General features: G+C 39.6%; 1 protein-coding gene across 1 annotated transcript in view; it reads right to left on the minus strand.

Moving 5' to 3' along the window:
• RUFY3 (RUN and FYVE domain containing 3) overlaps positions 1-24,981 on the minus strand; it is a 1,044,108-nt gene that overhangs the window by 264,653 nt on the left and 754,474 nt on the right. Inside the window, exon 8 of the mRNA XM_044061198.1 lies at positions 4,118-4,183. Coding sequence (XP_043917133.1) covers positions 4,118-4,183 — 66 coding nt within the window. The remainder of the gene's footprint in view (positions 1-4,117; positions 4,184-24,981) is intronic.

Genomic DNA, 24,981 nt, shown 5'->3' on the forward strand with positions numbered 1-24,981 from the left:
ATATATAGCTTGTAAAGCTAGTATCTTAAAAACTGCATGGGAATCCAGAAGAAATATTAATAATCAATTTCTTAATGTCATAAGAACATATATGGTGAGGAAGTGAAGGGGTATTATGACCTAATGCATTTATCACAATATGTACATGGCGCCCCATTAGCCATTTTAACCAGAGTATGAAGAGAATTATTATAATATTGAATTACAAAAGATGAAGTAAAACTCTTCTTAGTAAGGCAACCCCCTGCAAAATAGCATTCAGAAGGGGGAATAGCTATTGAAATATAGAAGGGGCAGAAGCTGATAAATGTCTGGGTGGAATTATTTAACAAAATCTTACAGGATGAGAGTTTCACATGCTTTGGTACAACACGAAGCACAATCACCTTAGATGCAAATGGCTGTGGGTTCTATTTCCACACCAGGTAGATTGATTGCTGACACTGTGGTGCAGCATGTGGGGGTGGGGGGGGGAGGCAGCCCTTCTGAGTTTGTTGTCCTTCGAATGATACTAAACTGAGGTCCCATTTGCTTGAGTTGATGGTAGCTCAGGTGGATGTAAAAGATCCCACAGTGTCTATTGAAAAGAGTAGGGGAAGTTCCCCTATGCCCTGTCCAAATTTCCCCCAGTAGTAGAAATACCACCTCTGGTCTCCCCTGAATAGAAGCCACAAGCCTACTGGGACTAACCTGGTCAACAAAGGAGAAATAAAGTAAAATAAATAAATTGTGGAGTCGTGGAATTATCTCAATTATACCAAAGGAGGGTAACCTCCCCAAACCTGGCATTATATAGCCCTATACTTGTACTAAATCTTGATTATAACCATATTTATGGGGCTACTAGCAGACACACTGTCAAAATTGTTACTGGGTATGAACATCATGGAGCTCATGCCTAGCGAGCCTACACTGCTTTGTGCAAGTCACACAGCACTTCAAGGGTCATTCAGTGTGCAAAGGCATATTGTCCTTTAGTGAAGGGCTAGAGAAAAGCTGAGAAGTGTTACCACATGGGAGGAGTCTACGCTTTGCTAGGGGAAGAAGGTAGGCCACCATGCAGGACCAGCAAGCTGCCCCACCCCCAGGCACATGGCTGTTGGAGTGGATATGTAATTAAGGATTCCCAGGCAGGAATAAATAGGCTTTATGGCTACTGTGACGTGTGATGTGGGTTTAGGGGGAGGAGCCAGGCTCCATACTGCAGTTCAGGATGTGCAATAGCAAACTAGAAAAATGAAAGGGAATTCACTAAATGGTGAACAGGAAGTAAGAGAAAAGTTGGGGGATAAACAAAGAATGAGAATGAGAACAGTGGAAAGAGATATGCCCTAAGTTAATCCATAAGAGCAACAACGTTTAGAATATTTACATAGGTATGTTTAAGAAAGAAGTGATACAGATGATAGCAGAAGTTATTTTCAGTTACATTCAGCCTGATAAAAATCACACTGTCTTTTATGTTAGAATTGGTCTACAGAGGCATTTGGACATCAAAAAGGATTGTTCAACCAAGTTCTGTAACTGACAGAAGTCCCCTTATATGGGAATCGAGCTGCACATTAGGAGTACATACAAATGGGCATGGAGGTACCACTGCAGGGGCTGTGGCTTAAAGCCCCAGAGCCAAAAGAAAAATCTTTGAAATGTTTTGCCTGGCTAAGTCGCACTTCAGAGGTTAAAGTACAAAACATCTACCTGATCTTGGAATACTAAGGATTTTGCAGTAGTTAACTCTAATATCAAACCCTAGAAAGTTAAAAACTGCTTGTAAGGCCTTGGAATTATGACACTTTTAGCACTCAACTATGTGAAGATGCCTAGAAACCTTTAATATTTTCTGTAATCTCACATCTAGATTAACTGTTGATCAGCCACCCATGCATATAACAAAATACACAGCTCCAGCTTCTGCAGATGGCATTGGCTGGTATGTTTAAACTATTTAGGAGTGCAAGAAATGCCAATGATTTAAGTTTAAATGCATTTCTTTATGTGTTAATGTCTAGAAACAATTGCATGTGATTGTGCATTCGGCTGATCTGTCAATCTTTGGTGCTAAACCAGTGCCATTTGTTTAACTTGTGAAGAAAGTAGGAGCATCCAGATTTTTTGTCATAATGAATTTTGCAGTTACAAATAGATATTAAGCATTGCATCATTTTGGAAATAGAAGTTACTGTAACAAAATTCCAGGCTTCCTGCCTTGGTTAGGTCTGGACCTCACCTGCAGTTTGTCTAGATAACTTGTTGTTAGAGAAAGTGGCACAAGCAGTAGTGTGTGTGTGTGTGTGTGTGTGTGTGTGTGTGTGTGTGTGTGTGTGTGTGTGTGTGTGTGTGTGTGTGTACCCCGATCCACAAGCAGTAGTGTGTGTGTGTGTCTGTGTGCCCTGACCCACAAACAGTAGTGTGTGTGTGCATGAATGTGTGTGCCCTTGATCCACAAACAGTAGTGTGTGTTTGTGCCCCTGATACAGAAGATGATCCCAAAGTTCTATGGAGATTATTATTTATTTATTGAAGGACTTTAAGAATGGATTTTCCTTTACCCAACTGCACTTGTCAGGGAAGCAAGGTGGCCGGACAGTAAATCACAGACATACATGATTATTCAGGTAACAGGGCTAGACCACTCTCTCTTGCAGGACATGGTCTAATTTTGTGCAGCAAAGTAATATTTCTTTGCATTTCACTGTTACTTCTCAGTTGCCCAGCTATAATTTGGAGGGGGCGTTTTCAGGCACACCTTGTAGTAGTATACGTCTGATTGTTGGACTGGATACACCGAGTCTCCTTCATGTCTTTCCTGATCGGTACACTTGTTTAGCTACCAAAAAAATGTTAAAACTGAAAGCTTCATCTTACTACCGCAGGTGACCTATGGTAAATACAGATCCACTATGGACCATACCACATTGCCAAAGATACCACTCAAAGATTCCAAAAGTATACCTGCGTGACATTGGGGGAAAAAAATCACTAAACAGTTTATTTTCTTCTTTTTTCACCCCCCCCCCCCAGTCCCTTAATATAAGCACCAAAGTCACATAACATCAGAGTAAAAAGAATACACCCACTAAAGGAAAAAACACAACTTGCATAACTGTAATACCACAGCAGAGCCAAAACAATGAAGTGCAAAATGTTTTAGTGCAACTTTGGTTTTACATAAAAGAGTGTCTTCATGCATGTAAACACTCTTTTGTAATGAACTGAAGGATCTTAGTAATTCATAAACAAAATAAAAAATAGAGTTTAAAACTTCTACCGAATACAGAACCACTATCAAACATTTCCCAATCATCTAGTATTAATTATTAAGAAAAATAGCAGGACATAAATACATGAGTTCAAAAATCACAGAAAAGTTAAATGGCAAAACGAAAACACCTGCAGATCAATTATGTAATTGCCAGCCAGCGAAATTAACAGATTTGTATATGAATTATATAACTGCTGATCTGTTAAAATAAATTAAACTGGATGGGAATTGCATAATTGGTTTACAAGTATTTTCAATTTACAAATTATCAGCGATTTTTTGCTCACTTATTTAATTATGTCTTTCTGTCACATGATAATTAATGTAGGATGATGAGGGTGTTTTTATTGGACTTTCATGTTTGATGGGTCTTTAAAAGGCATTTTTATTTTAATTACTAATTTTTACGAAATTTTGATTTGACACCAAAAATGACTGCATGCATGATGACACATGCAACCACTGTTTTATGGAAAACAGAAATTGCACTATAACATCTGGTATTTGATCTTTAACACATTCCAGGAGCTGCTGCTTAGGGAACATTGCCTTGGGAGCTACAGTTACTTACATTCAAACTGTTGTAGATCCCCCATTACAAAACACATCATGTACTGTAGTATGCTGTATACAGAAAGATGAGCATTCATTTTAATGGGAGGCAGGAATGCATTACAATAAATGTATGCGACAATATGGTTTATAAAGTATGTGATAAAGTCACTCATTAAACAATATTTTGACCAGTGAAAGCTAAAATAAAAAACTGAACACAATGTATCTGATTTTTTTTTCTTAGTCATTTGAAAAGATGTAATATGAAGTCCATGTTCAGATTCATGAATCTTTCAGTACCTTAAACGCCTGTTCAGTTCTTCCACATAGTTCTTCTGATCAAGGATTGCACTGATTTGACCGTCCCTAGAGTATAAGCAAAGAAGGTTGGTTTAGCTTGCTTGAGTCTAATAATGGGAGAATTCTGATAGCTAGGATTCTAATCATCAGAGGTAGAAGTGTTATCTACGAAACTGGTTGTAAAACACTCTGAATACCCTATATATGAACACTATATTTGGTAGCTTAACTCAGAAGATTAAGGTTATAAGCTACTAATTTGCTTCATGCTATATTCCTGAGTTTGTTTCCTTCTGTCCCCTCTTTGCTTACATTGTGACTCTGAGCAAATCACTTAAGCAGACAGTGCTCTTAGGTGATCCCTGAAAAGAAGCACTTGTACTTACCGGGATGAGCATTTTAATAAACCTCAACACTTTCATTTTTTGATCACACATCATATTCCTATTCCATTTATGATACACACTGCCTTCCATTCACAAGCCTTGCTATGTCTTTTGGTCTTTTACACATCTCTGAGATCAGATACTGGACCAATGTTCACAGTAAAGTCTTACAAGGAAAAGTAGATGGGAAGTATTGGCATCCTGTCCCTGTTAGTGAATATTTTTTAGCTTACAACCAGTATATTCTTAAAAGAAAACACCGCCCTCTCATACAGTTCAACTCGATCATTAGGTTTCTTTTCTCCCTACAATATGGCTCCAGTACTGTGTAGGTACCAGAAACCTGCTTGTACTTTTTAAAACTTTTATTTCCTTGCATTGGAGTCAACCTACTTTTTTTTTTAAATTCAATTTCTTATACACCCTGCAGAGAAATTCGTCTCCAGTATCTGTACTTCACCCTGTCAGATACTGCTGTCAATCTTAGATGGTCAATTAATCCTGCTTATGTCAGGAACACAGCAGCTGATATTAAAAAAAAAGACAGAAAGCTTTGGAATTGTTGTCCACTGTTTTATTGCAGATGGGAGGAGAACGTAACACTCCCCTTTCATAGCAAAACAAAGCAATTAGATCAGTCATGAGTTTAAAGGCAATTGTAAACTTTTTTGACAAATTTACATAAGCAGCAACTCAGTATTGAAATGCTAAGCTTTAAATGTTATTTATAATCGTTTATATAAGATAATTTAAATGTAGTATTAAAGATTTCTGTGACATTTAGAGAAAAGTCAAAAAATGTTTTCTTGTACAGTATCAATACATTTACCATTTTCAAGCCCCCCCAACATACAGACACAGGCCAGAACTACAGAAGAGAGTCAGGTGGAAACCTTATCAACTAGGTGCACTGATACAGTTCATAAAAAGGTATTTTATGCTTTTTTGTGACATCCTTCCGGGGGTGGGTGCATATTTGGTACATGCAGATCCATAGTAAGAGATTCCCACTGACTCTGAGTCAGTCCTTACATTGTTAGAGTGCAACCATTATATACAGCTGAATTTATTTTAACATACATTTACTATGTGCCCTTGCATTAAAAACACTAAGGAATTCAGAAGTACTTAACTTTGTTTAAATGCACGCGAGTGCACACACACACTCACATGCTTTTGTACATGTACTTCACACACACACACACACTATGTATTTGTGTGTGTGCGTGCACTCTCAATGTGTACAACATAGTATAGTTAAACATTATTGATGTATACATTCTAGTAAATGTTGCAAAAATGATTTACTTGATCACTGTCACATGTTGGCTATGTGTTGCACATGCAGTCTTGGTCAGTGTCTTTATGTCAGTATTTTTTTCTTTGTATTGCTAAGTGCATTTAATAATTGTTATTATCTTTGCCAATGTAGCCCAAGTTGTGGCCGAAAAGGGTCCTGGGACCAGTTCACTTTCCTGGTTACGAAAGTATAAATAAATATGAAATAGAATAAGGGAAGGTGAACATGACAGAGATAATTGAGAAACTAGTAAAGCACATTTTAAGCCTGCACCATTCATGAGAGAAAAATCCTCCAACTGAAGGCATTGGGAAGTAGCAGACAGACTAAGTTTAATAGTCCTACTACTTGTCACTTGTAAATGCACAGCAAGGATCATTTACTGCAGTGAGAGTTTTCACACCTCAGCATGAGAGTGTGGGGGAGGGTTTGTCAAATCCTTCAAAACTACAAGAGACTTGTCTTACAAAAAATGTTATTTATGTACTTTTTTTGCTGAAAGTAGCTAACAGCAATTTATAGCATAGAATGAGTTCTAGCAGACACATAAATGAGACTCAGCCAGGTAAACAAAGAAGCAACTCTGTTATAGAAGGTGTATTTAGATGACAGTGCTTCACAGTCCTGCCATTCTATCTTAATGGCATGAAAAAATAGCACCACTTCCTTGTGCCTAGCATGAATCATATAGAGAGGACTTGAAATGTATTCTGGGAAGAAGCAATGAAAGCAGGAAAACAAGATCACGTTACCAAGGCAGGCCCCATCATCCTCCATTTTGAGAGAAACACATTAAAATTGTAAAAGAAGCACTTGGAGTGATTTTGAGGCACTAAAATAGCTCAAAAACAAAGATACAATGAAAAATATGTTTTTTTGAGTTCTAAGGTAGAGTTTTCCTTTAAGGAAACAACAAGGTATTGGGAGCATTTGCCACTCAATGCTTGCTTTAATGGAAGAAATCTAAGTTTAGTTTATATCCATAGGAAAAACCTGTATACTACTCCTTAATTTTCTGAGATAAACACTCTTGAATGAAAATTGCAGTGACAGTTCTTAGTTGTTAGATGTTGTGGTTTGTACTTTCGGATTTAAAACTACATGAATTAGTCCCAGTCTTTCTGTCTTGATAATATCACTGGAGTTCACTTTGACAGCTGAAGAATGTTTCAGTGACATTTAGAGAAAAGTCAAAAAGGGTAAGGATTTCAACATAAAATATATCGAACAATTTTATGTTTGTATTGAAAGCTGCATGAGTCATCTGGTCTTCCCATCAATATAGGTAAATTTAGGCTCTAGCTAGCAATTTAAAAAAAATCAATTATACTTTTTTGTAATCCAGACATATTATTTTATTTGCCAATAAATTATTGTTAGAATTAGAAAGGTTGGGACTTGAAACCATGTATCAACATGATATGTTGGATCTATTACCACCTGTAACATGATTTTCTATAACAATACATGATAACAGCTAGGAATGAAAACATTGTGCTGCGATGTAATTTATATAGATTTAACTTCAGCATTTGATAGGGTCATACATAAAACACTCAATAACTTAGAACAACTAGATATTGATGTACTCTTGTTAAGATGGATGGCTGCATGGCTTACAAATAGGACATGGCAAGTATCATACAGCAACTGGAGAAGCGAGATCCTTGATTACAGTCACCAGTGAGGACTTCGTAATTTGGGTTATGTGTGATTGTTATTTTTATAGAAACTAAATGTCATGTAAGTAATAAATTACAAAAAATTAAAAAATGTAGTAAATGTAAGGATCATTAAATGACAGGATGGTAAAATGTGAATTAGAATGGCAGATCAGATTAGAAACATGTAAACCACCAGGACTTAACACTCCAATTTCCACCACCAGCGTTCTACATCTTACGAGACTCCATCAACAAGCTTTTTATTGACAGCTGAACTGGCCTGCTTTAATTTGACTTTGGTGGAGATTTATACAGTTATTTACTATTAATTTTTAGTTATTAACTGGTTATTAGTTATTGTACTTCTGTGTACAAAAAGTTTTCTTTCGAATTAAAAGGTTCCACTTGAGAGGCAGATCTGAAGTAGTGTGAGCGAAAGTGCTGCAGACAAGCTATATTTCTTAATTTGTAACATACAGAGATGTTTTTAAGTGTGGTTGCTTCCCTTATTATTTAAATTCTCCTATGTATTTTTAAAAAAATTACTGTTATTTAACTGATAGTCTGCTGTACACCAATAAGAATATTGTACACCAATAAGAACAATATTAAGTTTCTATATAAAAACACCAATCACACATAACCCAAATTGCAAAGTCCTCACTGGTGTTTGTTATAAGACCCAAAGCAGATCAGCATTTCAATAGTTCACCCAGTCAGACTTACTTCCTGATTTCCGACATACAGTTTCTCTAGCCAGTCACACAGACAATGAACAGTGTAGTATATGTTTTAGACAAGTTAGCCAACACAGTTGATTAGATGGTTAACACCTAATGGTACACATTTATCTATTTATAAAAACCACCAAACACACAGACCCCAATTACTATATCCTCATGGGTGCATTCATAAGTCTTATAGCAAACCATGTTTTTCAAGTTCTCTCATTCAAGTTTTACTACTGAATTCCCTGGCTCCAAACACTTCATTCAATCACATAAAAGCTGGAAGCAAGATAACCATTGGAATATTAAAACCACCTATATTTTAATATATATATATTATTAGCGATATTCAAGTTTTAACCAATCACAGTTATACGTTTACATTTCTATAGAATTAAATAAAATGTCGATTTTTTTTCTTTGTTTTTGAAATATGTATAAACACAAAATTTATTTCTAGATTTAATTTTGTCAATTTTCATTCTGTCCTCAACTGATGGGTTCGGATCCAAATCCTCGGATCTGACTCAGCCATTGTAAAAGCTTGTGGTAACCTTGAACTCTCAAGTTTCTCCCTTACTCTGAATGCACCAACCCTTACTACTACAGATCTTGTTTGCCACTTCCAGCGAAAATATGTGGCCCTTCGTTCTCTCGAGCTTGGATTGATAAGTAGCTTTAAAACTTAAGAGATTTATAAGAGATTAAAGGTACAAAATTAAAAGTTTTTTTTGTTAGTTTTCTCTCTTTCCTTTTTACATTGAAATCTCTGTTTTTCTCTCTTTTTACCATTAGTGGTATTTTGTGTTTCTTGTTACTATTGTTAGTAACTTCTTAATCTCTCTCTCTTCTAAGTTTAGTTGTAGTCTTCAGTACCATTGTTGGCACTTTCTTTCACTTTTTTCCTTTTCTGCCTTAACAACAACAACAAAAAAAAACTCTTTCTTCGTTTAAAGTTATATTTCTGGTTTATCGTTGTTGTTTGTCTTTTTTTTCTGTGATGGCTGACAAGGAAAAGAACCCAGCAGGGTTGAAAAAATGTGCAAAATGCATTCAGAAGATTTTTATGTCTGATTTGCACACTGTGTGTTTTTTGCTTAGGCCCTCTCCACTTCCAGGAGAATTGCATGGTTTGCCATGCTTTTAACCCTAGAGCATTGGTAGATCACAGAAGTAAACTTATTCTAAAGGGACTTTTGAAGGTTTTGGAGCCATCTCTGCATATTGGAGCCTTGGCGATGGTCAGTTTGGGTATGGCTTTGGCCTTGGGTTGGTTGCCTTCAGAACAGATGGAAATATGGATCAGAGGATTGGCCTCTCAGATCCAGATCCTTATCCCTCTCCAGGATGGTCTGCCTTTAGGGTTTTGGACAAATCTCTGTCTGCATCTAAGACCCAGATGGTGCTTCCCCCATCATATCCTTTGTCTACTTCTTTTCCACCTCTGTGCCTTAAGTCTCAACTATCCTCTTTACAGGGGTAGCCAGTACCAAAACCCCAGACTTCCCACCAGGGTATTGGCCTCCTCTTCTGTTACCACCCACCAAGGAGGTCACTAAAAAGAGGGCATGGAAGAGGAAGCATATAGATTCTCTTGAATCTGTCAAAAACAACACAGATTTTGATGAGGGCAAGGGGTCCCCATGGTTACTTCCTGATGATGTCTTATTCAGAGACGTCCTTGAGATCCTGAAGCAGAGAGGTGGCTGGAAGCCCAGCAACCCTTTGTCCGAGGAATCTATTCTACTGGAGGCTTTTGGTACTGGCCCATCTACTTCCTCAGTGATCTTGCCCGCTGACGAGCTCCTGCAGTTGGTCTCATAGTGGGAATGGAAGGACCCTGACACCATTTAGCCCATTCCCAGGAAGCCAGATAAGATTATGACCCCCCCCGAGACTAAACAGTTTTGGTCAAAAGGCCCCCCTGTTGATGCGGCAGCCATCAGAAAGGAACTTGCTGACGAAAGTACATCTGTTCTTCCCCCTGACAAGGGGTCATGGGTGACTGACAGATTCAGGAAGTGTGTCTATGCTTCAGCGACCTTTGTCTCAAGGTCTCTGAACTATTTGACACATTTTACTAGATTTCAGAGGGATCTGATTAAGGAACTTTCAGGTACTCCCGCAGGAACCATGTCTGAAGAGATGAAAGATTGCATCACTTCTTATCTGGTGACCCTACAATCAATTTCCAACTCATTCATGAGTTTTATTTTGAATGTGGCAGAAGGAACCTAAAGGGGAGTGGGTTCAAGCGTAGCCATTAGAAGACATGCTTGGATACACTTGTGTGATTTTGTGGAGCCTTTTAAGTCCATGTTCATCAATTCTCCTTTTGATGACACCTCTCTTTTTTTCCCCAAAGTAAGAGATACGTTGTCCAGGTGTGAGAAGGATGGAAAGACCCTTTCTGCTATGGGCCTACATTTTTCCAGCTCTTAAAGATCCAGTCCAAGGAATCATCAAGGTGATGGAAAGATGTGGTTCAAGAAATCACAAAGATCTTTCCAGGGCACATGTGGAGGGTTTCCCCCAGAGGCAGAGGGGGGAGTTCAAATAGTGGATGCCACCCTTGTGGCATAGGAGCCCCACAACATCAAGGGTTCAGAGAATCTTTCTTTGGCAAACTCTTCCAGCACTCCTGAAATGAGGTCCAAATCGCCCTACTGAGGAGGAAATTGGGGGTCATTTGTCCCTACACCGGAGAGCATGGCTGGAAATAACAAAAGATACTTGGGTACAGAGGATCGTATCCAGAGGATATATAATTAAATTTTCTCTTCTTCCTCTAAATTCCAGGAAAATCCCCAGCCAGTCAGAGGGAACAAGCAGCCATTCAAATACAAATGATGCTAAACAAAAAAGAGTCATCCAAGAGATCCCCCCAGTCTAGAAAGGATCCGGAATTTACTCAAGATAGTTTTTAGTGCCAAAAAAACAGGGGACTAGAGAACAATTCTGGATCTCTGTTTTCTGAACAAAGTTGTTCAGAAGACAGTTCCAGATGGTCACAGTTCAGTCCATTCTTCCATTTTTGGAAAACAAAAACTGGATGTGCTCAGTAGATCTCTAGGATGCATACTATCTTATAAAAATGAACAGATGATCAAGGAAATTCTTATGCTTCTGGGTGGGAGCCAGTCATTAACAGTTCACAGCACTGCCCTTTGGTCTTTCCACAGACCATAGGGTGTTCACCAAATGCATGGCAGTGGTAGCAGCTCACTTGAGACTGCATGGATTCTGGGTGTTTCCTTACTTAGACAACTGGTTCACCTCCGCCCTGACCAGGCATCAGCTCAGTATAGCAAGAGAAGACATAATCCATACTTTTGCATGGTTATGCATAACCATAAATTTCAAAAAAATCACATCTTCAACCAACTCAAAGTATAGACTTCATAGCCTCCCTTTCCCTTTTCAGAATTCAAACTTTAAGCCCACAAGTCAACAAGATACCTTGCAGTACCACAGTCCCAGCTCACCTGGTCCTACAGGCACTAAGTTCAATGGTGACAGCAATAACCCTTGTTCTGCTCACCAGATTCCACATGAGGATTATTACATGGATGCTGATATCTCAATGGTCAATACTTCAGCTACTCTTTTCTGTTCTTATATGAATCACCGACTCATGCAAGAAGGATCTGATGTGGTAGACCCAGTCAGAACAGCTGCTACAGGGCAGTTTATTTTTTCCTTCTGAACCCAAGGCCATAGTGGCCACCGATGCTTCCCATCTGAGATGGGTGGGACGTTACTTGGGAAAGACAGTCTAAGGCATATGGTCCCCTGAAGAGGCACATTTGCATATAAACATTCTGGAGTTGACAGCAGTGCATTTAGTGTTGCAAGTCTTTCAGGAAGCTCTCCCATTGGAAACGATTGCAATACAGACAGACAGTATGTCAGTGGTTTGGTACATCAACAAACAAGGAACCAAATCATACCTCCTAAGTTAAGAAGCACTAAGAGTGTAGCAATGGACAATCTCTTCCAACCACTTTCTCTTAGCAATGCACATTCTGGGGAAGTCCAGCATGCTAGCAATCAAACTGAGCAAGTACATTCATTTTTCACAAGTGGGACCAGCCTTGCTGTGATCTGTTTGCATCTCCCCTAAACAACAAGCGCAGCAGCTACTTTGCCCTCATCCTTCCACAGCGGAAGTCACTGAGGGATGCTCTTTTACATGATTCACCCCCCTGGTTACTGTACACATATCCCCAGATCCCTCTAATGCCAAAATTCCTTCAGAAAGCTGCCAAGTTGAAGAGCAAGGTCATTTTCATTGCACTCTTTTGGCATCAAAAATGTGGTTCTCCTTCCTTTGGCCTCATGTGATCCCTCAACCCTGGGTTCTGGATTCATCTCCAGACCTGCTGTCTCAACTGAAAGACATCACTCATCTTGACCTTCAAATCTAAAGCTGACTGATTGGTTTCTCCATTTCCAGCAATAGCCAGACAACCTATAGTCTCTTCCCTTGTCCATCTGATGCATTATCTTCACTAAGACTATCTACAAAGAAAGTTTATGCTAGCAAATGGAAAAGATTTGTACATTGGGCACCTCAAAACAATGGGAAACCATTTTCTGCTCCATTTCACATGATCCTAGAATTATTGTTGTTGCTTTTTAATCAAAGGGCCAGTTCTTCCACAGTAAAGGTCCAATTAGCAGGGATTTCCAATGTCCATGTTGGTCTCGATGGCTCTTCCCTTGTTTCTCAAACTTTGTAAGGCCTTTCTATGAGGAACACATCTGTTCAGATCCCCTGTTAAAGATCCTACTTCTCTGTGGGATGCAATATTAGTACTGCAAGCTTTGTTCCTTCCACCCTTTGAACCAGCACATACCTGCAATCTAAAAGTTCTGTCTTAGAAGACTTTGTTTCTTGTAGCCATTACCTCTGCCAGACGGATTTCAGAAATTCAGGCCCTGTTGGTAAAACCTTCATACCTAATTTTTAATCAGGATAGAGTTACTTTACAAACAAATGCATCCTTTTTGCCAAAAGTGATATATTGTAACAATAACCAATCTACCAGTTTTCTTCCCAAATTAGGTGAATATTTGTTGGATTCACTGGATGTGCATAGGCATTTGCATTTCTATTTACACAGTACAAAAGACATCACAAATTTAGATCAGTTATTTGTTTTCTTTGCTGAAAGGAAATTGGGCAAGCCAGTGTCTAGAGTTTCCTTAGCCAAATAGTTTACTAATTGCATTTCCTTCATTTACGATAAATTGAACTTGCCTTTAACTAAGCAATTGCATATGCACTATATAAGATTGATAGCGGCTTCCTCAACCTTTCATTCAAGAGCCTCCATGGATGACATTTGTGCAGCAGCAACTTGGGCTTCACTTCATACCTTCTGTGAAGATTGGGTGGACATAGGTGAGGGCTGCCAGCCTAGCCAGATAGAATTTTGGAGATAATTCTGTCATCTGTAAATATTAATGTAAACCACAGGCTTGTGTCTTAAATGGTAAAAATAGTGTTACGTGTGGAACTGAAAAAAATGTAACAGTGCACTCTACTGACCAAGTAAAGGATGTTATGACCCTTTGATGTAAACATGACTCTGGCCAGTCTAGATGAAAGAATTTTTGCTATTGTTTTAAGGCCAGAGTTAATGGCCAGAATTTGCATGCATAAATGTCCTTAATGGCTTTGCTTCCTGACCTGGTGTGAGCTTACTAAAGAATGTAGTTTTTGTTAGCCTGTGAACCCAGAGAAGTGTGAAGAATGATGTAATGTGAGCCAGGAATGTGATTTTAAAAACAGAGAGAATCAGAGAGCATTATGCATTTTTGTCTTGACCATCCAACTCACCAACACTGTTTTGCTCTATATGTAAGTTTATCTTAGACTTATGTTTTCTCTTAGAAATAGCTAGAAACTAGAAAGATTAGACTAAGTGTTTTTCTGTGATGTCAGAACTATACTACTGAATTATTTTAAGTATTTCTCTGTGATCTCTGAACTCTTGACTAGCACTGTGTAGTAAAAAGTATTGTCTTGTGTTTTGACTGTTATTACATATTTTTAAACCCTTTCAACTGTGGCTGTTTTTGTAGAGAGAATTTAAGCTCTTTAGACTGCTTGCATGCCTTTGGTAAAACTGTACAAAGCCACTCTAATAGCTTTAGCCCTGGGCTATACTACCAATTGGATTATAATATTGCACATAAATAATTGGGACACCTTTTTAAGGGCCTTTGGGTAGCTGATAAATATTAGTGGGTGTTGGCAGCTGGTACTACCACATAGTCTGGGGAAAAGGGGCACAGCTGGTGAACCTGTGCCAGCCTTCTCTAGGAGTGTCTGTGTGGTTGTATAAACTCTTCTCAAAGTGTGTGTGTCAGCTACTTGGTAGGGACACAGCACTGGTTGGACAGAGTGTGCTGGAGCTTTTAGCTTGCCCACTAGGCTGAGATCTGGACCCTATAGCTGTGCCAGTGGAGAGTCTTATTGGGGACCTGGAGAGCAAGGGAGCGACCAGCCCCGGACTGACTGTGATCTCTGCGTGCTCCTAAGGGAAATTGCACTTTACTGTGTGTATTTGTTATCATTTCCTCCTATATGAGATGCCCCTCACTGGTGTTAGTGGTGAGGATTGAGGGTCCTTGATTGCTGGGCCAGGGCATAAGTGTCTTACCTTCATCTCTCATTACAAACTGGACTTAGTTTCTAGAAGTAGGGCATCATTTGGCTCAATGGTGCTTAGGAATATCCTTCCTGGAGGCCACCCTGGGATTCCAGTAGCTGGGGACTCTGTCCCAACAGATGAGGAAAAAAATTAAAATTGACATCAATAAAGAAGTTATGTACTTACCATAATGTTTCATGTGTTGTCCATTTTCATTCTTCCTCAAATCCACACCTACCAATCCACAACCAATGTTTTCTGAAACAGCGATGGATAGGGTGGGTTTTTTTGAAGTCTTTCCCTTGCATTCTATGGGCTCCAGATATAGATTTGTGCTACTCCTTTCTGCTATACCACTCCTTAAGATTTTTTCCATAAGAGTAAAGTGTCTAGTCTTTTCCTATAGTCTGCAAATAAGATCTAAAGTAATAAGGGTTGGTGTATTCTGGGTAAGAGATAAGCTCAAGAGTTCAAGGTTGCCACGAACTTTTACGACAGCCGAGTCAGATCCGAGGGTTTGGATCTGAACCCATCAGTTGAGGAAGAATGAAAATGGACAACACAGATGGAACATTATGGCACATACATAACTTCTTTGTGCTTTACAAAGTACAGCACTTATTTCCTGATTTATATAAGTTTCACCCAGTAAAGATTGCTTGTTTTGCTACTAAGAAGTGATGCTATTTTTAATCACAAGATTTGTTGTTTTGGTACGAAGAACATGAAGCTATTGTTATTTACAAAAGTGAAGAAATTTTGATCGCAGCAAGATTTTTTACTACTGTTCGGTGTTTAATTTACAAATATTTGTTACTACTCCTGCTTGGTGTTTCAGCTTAGCTGGAATAGCTCAAAAGGCTATTATTCCATATTTTTTCTAGTTGTTTTGACCAGAATAGTTAAACCCTGTCCACTATCTGATAGTTCAAGCCAACTATACTTCAAGGTGCTCACAGTCCTTAATTGCTGACCTTATACAGCATCTCATATAGATATTTAAGAGGAGACCTTATTCAGTTATATAGGGCATTTAGAGACAACTACCTCTGTGAATGTTTGAGGTTATCAAAAAATAGTAGAGCATCATCAGACAACCTAGCAATGAGAAGTGTACTAATTGGATCTCTGAGAGAGCAGCTGATGCATGGAATAAACTTCATTTAATAAACAATAACTGATTCCTAATGGTTTATTTCCCTTTAACAAAGCTATGGTGAGAGATGTACAACACTTCTCCTGAGTTAAAGGTCACTATTTAAAACTGAACCTTGTATAAATATGAAATCCGATGTAGCCTTGTTGTGGGCCACAGCTTTATTACTCTCAGTTCCTTTTAAAAATAAAGAGAACAGAGCATCTATTTATCAGGACAGTACCCAAGCTTCCATATTTGGAATATGACGTAATGCTGCAGGTAATTAATGAGCACAGTTCGTGAAATCCCATGCATGGTATACAATCAAGACTAAATCGTTACTCATTTTATGTCAAGAGTATCTCAGCTCATGTCACTTATGAAGGTGGACTGGGATAGTCTCTACTGAATTTGCAGTCAAATGGGAATACATGGACTATACACGTTTTAGACTTTAATTATTCCCTTTGTAAGTTAGTAGTCAAGGATTGCCTCTGTTTTGCTTAAGCCATTTTATAGAAACTTGCTGAATTGTGGGATCTACTAATCTGCTCTTTACACATTTCTTTTGTAATAGGTAATTAGTTATATGCCGCAGAACTCTTATTTTACACCTTGTTCTGTGCTACTGGAGAGACTTTGTGTTCTTACAGTTTGTTTTTTCAGCTTTTCCTGGTTAGGCGTCCCCACAGCGGAACTCCAGTCTGCTAATGATTGGCAGTAGATTTTTATGGTGCCGAGTTACCAGCCCGATGCCCAACCTTCAGCAAAGGCACGCCCATTCACACATGTCTTTTGGAGGCCACTCGACCGTGGGGAGGACATGCAGACTCCACACAGAAGGCACTCCAGCCGAGAATCGAACAGGAGAACCTCTTGCTGTGAGGCAACAACGTTACCACTGTACCATTTTGTGTTCTTATAGTAATGTTTATTATTCATTACTTTATCCCATTTCTATATTTTCATTTCTAAGCAATGAGTCATTGAATTAAGGGTGGTAACACTAGAAATGATGCCATGCTTATCACTGAAGGAACCTGTGTAGATCTACTTAACCCAGTTCATCTTTCATTTATTTCCCTGGTCTGAATATGAGTGCTCTAACAAAGTACATTACATATTTTTTTTTATTTCAGGCCTTACAGGTATTAAAAGACTCAGTTTTATAATGCAGTAGTTTCATATTCCATGGGGCTAACAATCTGTATGTTACTAATCAGTTGCATTTTATGTAGCATGAAATCAACATTTAAAATAATTGCTGCTCTGCTTGGATAGTTACTCATTACATCCGAGTGACGCCTCCAGGTGCATCTGCAGTTAACTCCTACTGCTCCTCTAGGCGTCAAATATTACTTATGCATATTTGCATTAATAATTCCAAAACCATGCTACATACAAGGTTTAAAAACATTTTAACTTGAAGCATACATGATGGCAAACACAATTGTATTGATATTTGACCTCTGTCAATGAGTATTTGTTAGAATTGTAAGGTGATAATTTAATTTTTAAAGGCTCAGGCCACATCCACTAGGAGTTAAAGGTACATACTCAAAATAGTTGCACTGGAGTGAATGAGTTTTTAAATAGAGTCATGTTGCACTATAAATGGCCAAAGTGAACAATCAGTGTTCTACCTCATGCCTATCAATGTGAGGCTTTTTCCACATCATGTTAGTTGCTCGGACATGCACAGCATATGGATACAGTGATAGCTGTAATGTACATTAAACTGGTTGCACAGCCTATGGTCTCAGTGATAGTTGTACTGTACATTCAACAAACTGGTGCACAGCATATGGTCTTGGTGACAGCTGTACTGTACATTAAGCTAATTGGTTGCATAGCCTACAGTGTCAATGATAGCTGTACTGTACATTAAACTAACTGGTTGCACAACCGATTACCTCAATTACAGCTGTACTGTACATTAAACTGTTTGCACAGCCTATGGTCTCAGTGATACCTGTACTGTACATTAAACTAATTCGGTTCACAGGCTATAGTCTCAGTGACAGCTGTACTGTACATTAAACTAACTGTTTGTACAGCCTATGGACTCAGTGACAGTTGTACAGTAGGTTAAACGAACTGGTTGCACAGCCTATGGTCTCAGTGACAGCTGTACTGTATATTAAACTAATTAGATGTAAATCCTATGGTCTCAGCGACAGTTGTACTGTACATAAACTAACTGGTTGCACAGCCTAATTTTTTAGTGACAGCTGTACTGTACATTAAACTAACTGAGTGCTCAGCCTCTGGTCTCAGTGAGTTGTACCATACTTTATTATACAGTACAACTGTCACTGAGACCATAGCTGTGCAACCTGTTAGTTTAAACTAACTGGTTGTCACAACCGACGGTCTCATTGATAGCAGTACTGTAGATTAAACTAACTGGTAGCACAGCCTATGTTCTCACTGACAGTTGCACTGTACATTAAAATAACTGGTTGCACATCTTATAGTCTCAGTGACAACTGTACTGTACATTAAACTACCAGCTCGCACAGCCTATGGATTCAGTGACAGTTCTACTGTACATTAAACTAAGTGGTTGCACAGTCTATGTTCTCAGTGACAGCTGTAATGTGCATTAAACTAACTGGTTGCAAAGCCCAAGGTGTCAGTGACAGCTGTAATATACATTAAATTAAATGGTTGCACAGCCTATCATCTGTGTGACAGCTGTACAGTACATAAAACTATTTGTACAGCTGATGGCCTCAGTGACAGCTGTACTGTGCATTAAACTGGTTGCCCAGCCTATGGTCTCAGTGAAAGTTTTACTGTACAGTAGCCTAACTGGTTACACCGCCTATGGTCTCAGTGACAGCAGTGCTATACATTAAACTAACTGGTTGCACAGCAGATGGTCTCAGTGACAGCTGAGCTGTACTGTACATTAAACTAACTGGTTGCACAGGCTATGGTCTCAGTGACAGCTGTACTGTACATTAAATCAACTGGGTGCACAGCCCATGTTCTCAGTGAGAGTTGTACCATAGTTTAAACTAATGGGTTGTACAACCTACGGTCTCGGTGACAGTTGTACTGTATAATAACCTAACTGGTGGTTACAGCCTACAGTCTCAGTGATAGCAGTACTGTAGATTAAACTAACAGGTAGCACAGCCTATGGTCTCAGTGACAGCTGAAATGTACATTAAAATAACTTGTTGCACATCCTATGCTCTCAGTGACAGCTGTACTATATATTAAACTAGCTGGTTGCACAGCCAATTGTGTCAGTGAGAGCTGTATTACACAGTAAACTAACAGGTTGCACAGTCTATGGTTTCAGTGACAGCTGTACTGTACATTAAACTGGTCGCTCAGCCTATGGTCTCAGTGACAGTTGTACTGTACATTAAACTAACTGGTTGCACAGCCTATGGTCTCAGTTGTACTGTAAACTAACTGGTTGCACAATCTATGGTCTCAGTGACAGCTGTACTGTACATTAAATCAACTGGGTGCACAGCCCATGTTCTCAGTGAGAGTTGTACTGTTCAGTAAACTAACTGGTTGCACAGCCTAGGTTCTCACTGATGGCTGTAGTGTAAACTAAATGGTTGCACAGCCTATGGTCTCAGTGACCATTGTACTGTACTGTAAACTAACTGGTTGCACAGCCTATGGTCTCAGTGACAGCTGTATTACACAGTAAACTAACAGGTTGCACAGTCTATGGTCTCAGTGACAGCTGTACTGTACATTAAACTGGTCGCTCAGCCTATGGTCTCAGTGACAGTTGTATTTTGGTTGCTCAGCCTATGGTCTCAGTGACAGTTGTATTTTGGTTGCACAGCCTATGGTCTCGGTGACAGTTGTACTGTACTGTAAACTAACTGGCTGCACAGCCAATGGTGTCAGTGATAGCTTTATTACACAGTAAACTAACAGGTTGCACAGTCTATGGTCTCAGTGACAGCTGTACTGTACATTAAACTGGTCGCTCAGCCTATGGTCTCAGTGACAGTTGTACTGTACATTAAACTAACTGGTTGCACAGCCTATGGTCTCAGTGATAGTTGTACTGTACTGTAAACTAACTGTTCGCACAGCCTATGGTCTCACTGAAAGCTGTACTATACATAAACTAACTGGGTGCACAATCTGTGGTCTCAGTGACAGCTGTGGTTGCACAGCCTATGGTCTCAGTGAAAGCTGTAGTGTACATAAACTAACTGGATGCACAATATGTGGTCTTAGTGACAGCTGTACTGTACATTAAACTGGTTGCACAGCCTATGTTCTCAGTGACAGTTGTACTGTATATTAAACTGCCTGCACAGTCTAAGGTCTCAATGACAGCTATACTGTACATTAAACTAACTGGTTGCACAGCCTGGTTGCACAACCTAAAGACTCAATGACAGATGTACTGTACATTAAACTAACTGGTTGTACAGCCTGTCATCTCAGGGACAGCTGTAGTGTACATTAAACTAACTGGTTGAACAGCCTATAGTCTCATTCAGTGTTGTACTGTACCTTAAACTAACTAGTTTCACAGCCTGTTGTCCCAGTGAGAGTTGTACTGCACATTAAGCTAACTGATTGCACAACCAACTGTCTCAGTGTCAGTTGTAGTGTAGGAAACTAACTGGTTACACAGCATATGGTCCCAGTGACAGCTGTACTGTACATTAAACTAACTGGTTACGTAGCCTATTGTCTCAGGGACAGCTGTACTGAACATTAAACGAACTGGTGCACAGACTATGGTCTCAGTGACAGCTGTAGTGTACATTAATCTAAGTGGTTACACAGCCTATGTTCTCAGTGACAGTTGTACTGTTCAGTAAACTAACTGGTTGCACAGCCTAGGTTCTCACTGATGGCTGTAGTGTACATTAAACTAACTGGTTGCAGCATACCCTACGGTCTCATTGACAGTTCTACTTTATGTTATACTAAGTGGTTGCACAGCTTATGGTGTCAGTGACAGCAGTACTGTACATTTACCTAACAGTTTGCACAGCATAACGTATCAGTGACAGCTGTACTGTATGTTAAACTAACTGGATGCACAGTGTATGGTCTCATTGACAGCTGTACTGTACATTGAACTAAGTGGTAGCACAGCCTATGGTCTCAGTGACAGGTGTACTGTCCATTAAACTCACTTGTTGCACAGCCTATGGTCTCTGTGACAGCTTTACTGTACATTAAACGAACTGTTGGCACAGCCTATGGTCTCAGTAATAGCTGTACTGTATATTATACTAACTGGTTGCACAGCGAATGGTCTCAGTGAAAGCTGTACTATACATTAAACTAATTAGTTGCACAGCCTATGGTCTCAGTGACAGCTGTATTAAACATTAAACTAACTGGATGAACAACCTATGGTCTCATGGCAGCTGTACTGTACATTAAACTAACTGGAGGCACGGCCTATGTTCTTAGTGGCAGCTGTACTGTACATTAAACTAAGTGGTTGCACAGCCTATGGTCTCAGTGACAGGTGTACTGTATATTAAACTAACTGGTTGCACAGCCTATATTCTTAGTGGCAGCTGTACTGTACATTAAACTAACTGCTTGCATAGCCTATGGTCTCAGTGACAGCTGCATTGTACATTAAACTAAATGGTTGCACAACCTATGGTTACATTGACAGTTGTACTGTATGTTAGACTAACTTGTTGCACAGCCTGTGGTCTCAGTGACAGTTGTGCTGTACATTAAAGTAACTGGTTGCACAGTATATGGTCTCATTGACAGTTGTACTGTACATTAAACTAACTGGTTGCACAGGCTTTGGTCTCAGAGACAGCTCCAATGACATTAAATTAACTGGTTTCACAGCCTTTGTCTTAATGAGAGGTGTACTGTACATTAAAATAAGTAGTTGCACAGCCTACGGTCTCAGTGATGGATGAACTGGATTAATCTAACTAGTTGCATGGTCTATAGTCTCAGACAGTTGTACTGTACACTAAACTGACTGGCTGCACAGCCTGTCATCTCAGTGACAGCTGTACTGTATGTTAAATTAACTGGATACACAAGCTATGTTCTCAGTGATAGTTGTACTGTACATTAAACTAACTGCTTGCACAGCCTATGGTCTCAGGGACAGGTGTACTGTACATTAAACTAACTGGTTGAACAGTCTATAGCCTTACTGACAATTGTATTGTTCATTAAAGTAACTAGTTTCACAGCCTATTGTCCCAGTGAGAGTTGTCCTGTACATGAAACAAACTGGTTGTACAGCCAATGTTCTCAGTGACAGTTGTAGTGTATTAAACTATCTGGTCGCACAGCCTACAGTTTCAGTCACAGCTGTATTGTACTTTAAACTAACTCGCTGCACAGCTGATGGTCTCAGTGACAGCTGTACTGTAGTTAACCTAACTTGTTGCACAGCCTAGGGTCTCAGTGATAGCTGTAGCAGTACTGTATATTAAACTAAAGGGTTGCACAGATGTACTGTACTTTAACTGGTTGCATAGAGTATGATCTCAGTGACAGGTGTACTGTACATTAAAGTAACTGGTTGTACAGGATATGGTCTCAGTGATAGGTGTACTGTACATTAAAGTAACTGGTTGCACAGCCTATAGCCTCAGTGAAAGCTGTACTCTACATTAAACTAACTGCTTGCGTAGCATATGGTCTCAGTGACAGTTGTTCAGGTTCATAGGTTCATAGGTTAGTACTAGGCTAACTGCCCTTGCAAGCCATTTTAAGCCTAGCCAATTATACCTTGTAAGACTCAAACCCTGTACCTTGTGTTTGTAAGGCAAACACCTTAACCATTAGGCCACCCTCCCAACCCAAAAGTTCAAATGTTGGAGGTGAGCTTATAGATTCATAGATTAGTACTAAGCTAACTACTCTTGCAAGCCATTTTTAAGTTGTAGTGTACAATAAGCTAACTGGTTGTTACTGCTTATGGCCTCAGTTACAGTTGTACTGCACACTAAACTATCTGGTTCTGCAGCCTAAGGTCTGAGTGATAGTTGTACTGTACATTAAACTAACTGGTTGCACAGCCTATGGTCTCAGTGACAGTTGTACTGTATATTAAAGTAACTGGTTGCACAGCCTATTGTCTCAGTGACAGCTGTACTGGGCATCAAACTGTTTGCACAGACAAGTTTCTCAGGGACAGCTGTACTGTACATTAAAATAACTGGTTGCACAGCCTACTGTCTCAGTGACAGCTGTACTGTAAATTAAACTGAGTACACAGCCTATGGTCACAGTGACAGTTGTGCTGTACTTTAAACTAAAGGATTGCACAGCCTATGGACCAGTGACAGCTGTTCTGTCTGTTAAACTAAATGATTGCACAGCCTATGGTCTCAGTGACAGCTGTATAGTACGTTAAACTAACTAGTTGCACAGCCTATAGTCTCATTGACAGCTGTTATGTACTCTACACTAACTGGTTGCAAAGCCTATGATCTCAGTGACAGCTCCACTGTACATTAAACTAAATGGTTGTACAGGCTCTGGTCTGAGTAACAGCTGCACTGTACATTAAAGTAACTGGTTGGTCAGTCTATGGTCTCAGTGACAGCTCTACTGTACTTTACACTAACTGGTTGCACAACATATGGTCTCAGTGACAGCTGTACTGTACTTCAAACTAACTTGTGGCATAGTCTATAGTCTCAGTGATAGCTGTACTGTATATTAAACTAGTTAACCAGGACCGAAACACTAAAGGTGGAGGAGTGTCAATATTCACCAAGGATATTCACACCACCAGGCTAGTTGGCCAACACAATGTGTCTGAAATTCTCCAAGTGCAACTAACACTAGGTAAGACTGCAATCCAAATTGTAGCTTGCTACAGATCCCCCACCATACCCCAAGATTCTCACTACACCTTTCTAAACATACTGGAAAATATTAAGATAGAACCAAACACCCTAATACTGGGTGATTTTAACTACCCTGCCATTAACTGGGAAAACTACTCATGTCCCAACACCTTTGCGCAACGGTTCTTGGAATTCATAAATTCCAATGCCCTGGATCAACTAATCCATAGTCCCACCAGGGGCTCCAATATCCTAGACCTGGTCATTACCAACATGGGAAATCAATGCTCCATACCTATGGTCACCCCCTCGTTAGTCAGGCCTGACCATAAGCTAATCACCCTTAACATCCACATCGCACCCCCACCCCCCAGTAAAGAAACCACCATAAAAAACATCTCCAAAGCCAACTTCATGCTACTCAAGTCAGAAGTGACAAACCTCATAACACCCATGCAGACGGGAACTGAAAGTTCAACTGCTGAATCCTACACTAAGGCACTATACGAGCACATCCACTCATGCATGAATCGTGCCATCCCAAATAGAACCAAAATGCTCTCATCCAAAAAAAGGAAGCCAATCTGGTGGTCCCCTGCCATAAACAAACTTTACAACAAAAGGCAGAAACTTTTGCAGAAAAGAGGAAAATCCCAGGATGCAAAAAACTCCCTTACTAGCCTCAGTAAGAAACTGAGATGCCTCACAAAATCCTCCAAAGCTAGTTACGAAAATAAAATTGCCAAAGATTCCAAAGACAACCACAAAGCATTCTATAACTATGTCAAGAATCTAAATGCCAATGCTCAGATCTGCTCTGAGCTAAAACAGAATGGCATTAAATATACTGATCCAAAGGATATTGCCAATATCCTGGCAGATCGATTCAGTGCCAACTTCACCCCACCCCTAAATGGCCCATCTCAATACCGGAAGATTGCCAAATTCCAGTAATAACGGCCACACAGGTGCAAAACGCACTCTCTAAAGCCAAGAATACAGCATTCATGGGACCAGATGACATCCCGGGCTGTGTACTACATGAACTACAATATGAACTGGCACCTCACCCAAGTGTCATGTTTAATCATAGCCTCACCTCAGGTTTCGTGCCCACTGAGTGGTGCAGAGCTACAGTTATCCCAATCCACAAGGGGGGATCCACCTTGGATCCCAGAAACTACCGTCCC

This window comes from Protopterus annectens, chromosome 2.part0 (assembly GCF_019279795.1).
Source record: "Protopterus annectens isolate FY-2018-M chromosome 2.part0, PAN1.0, whole genome shotgun sequence".
Taxonomy (NCBI): Eukaryota; Metazoa; Chordata; order Ceratodontiformes; family Protopteridae; genus Protopterus; species Protopterus annectens.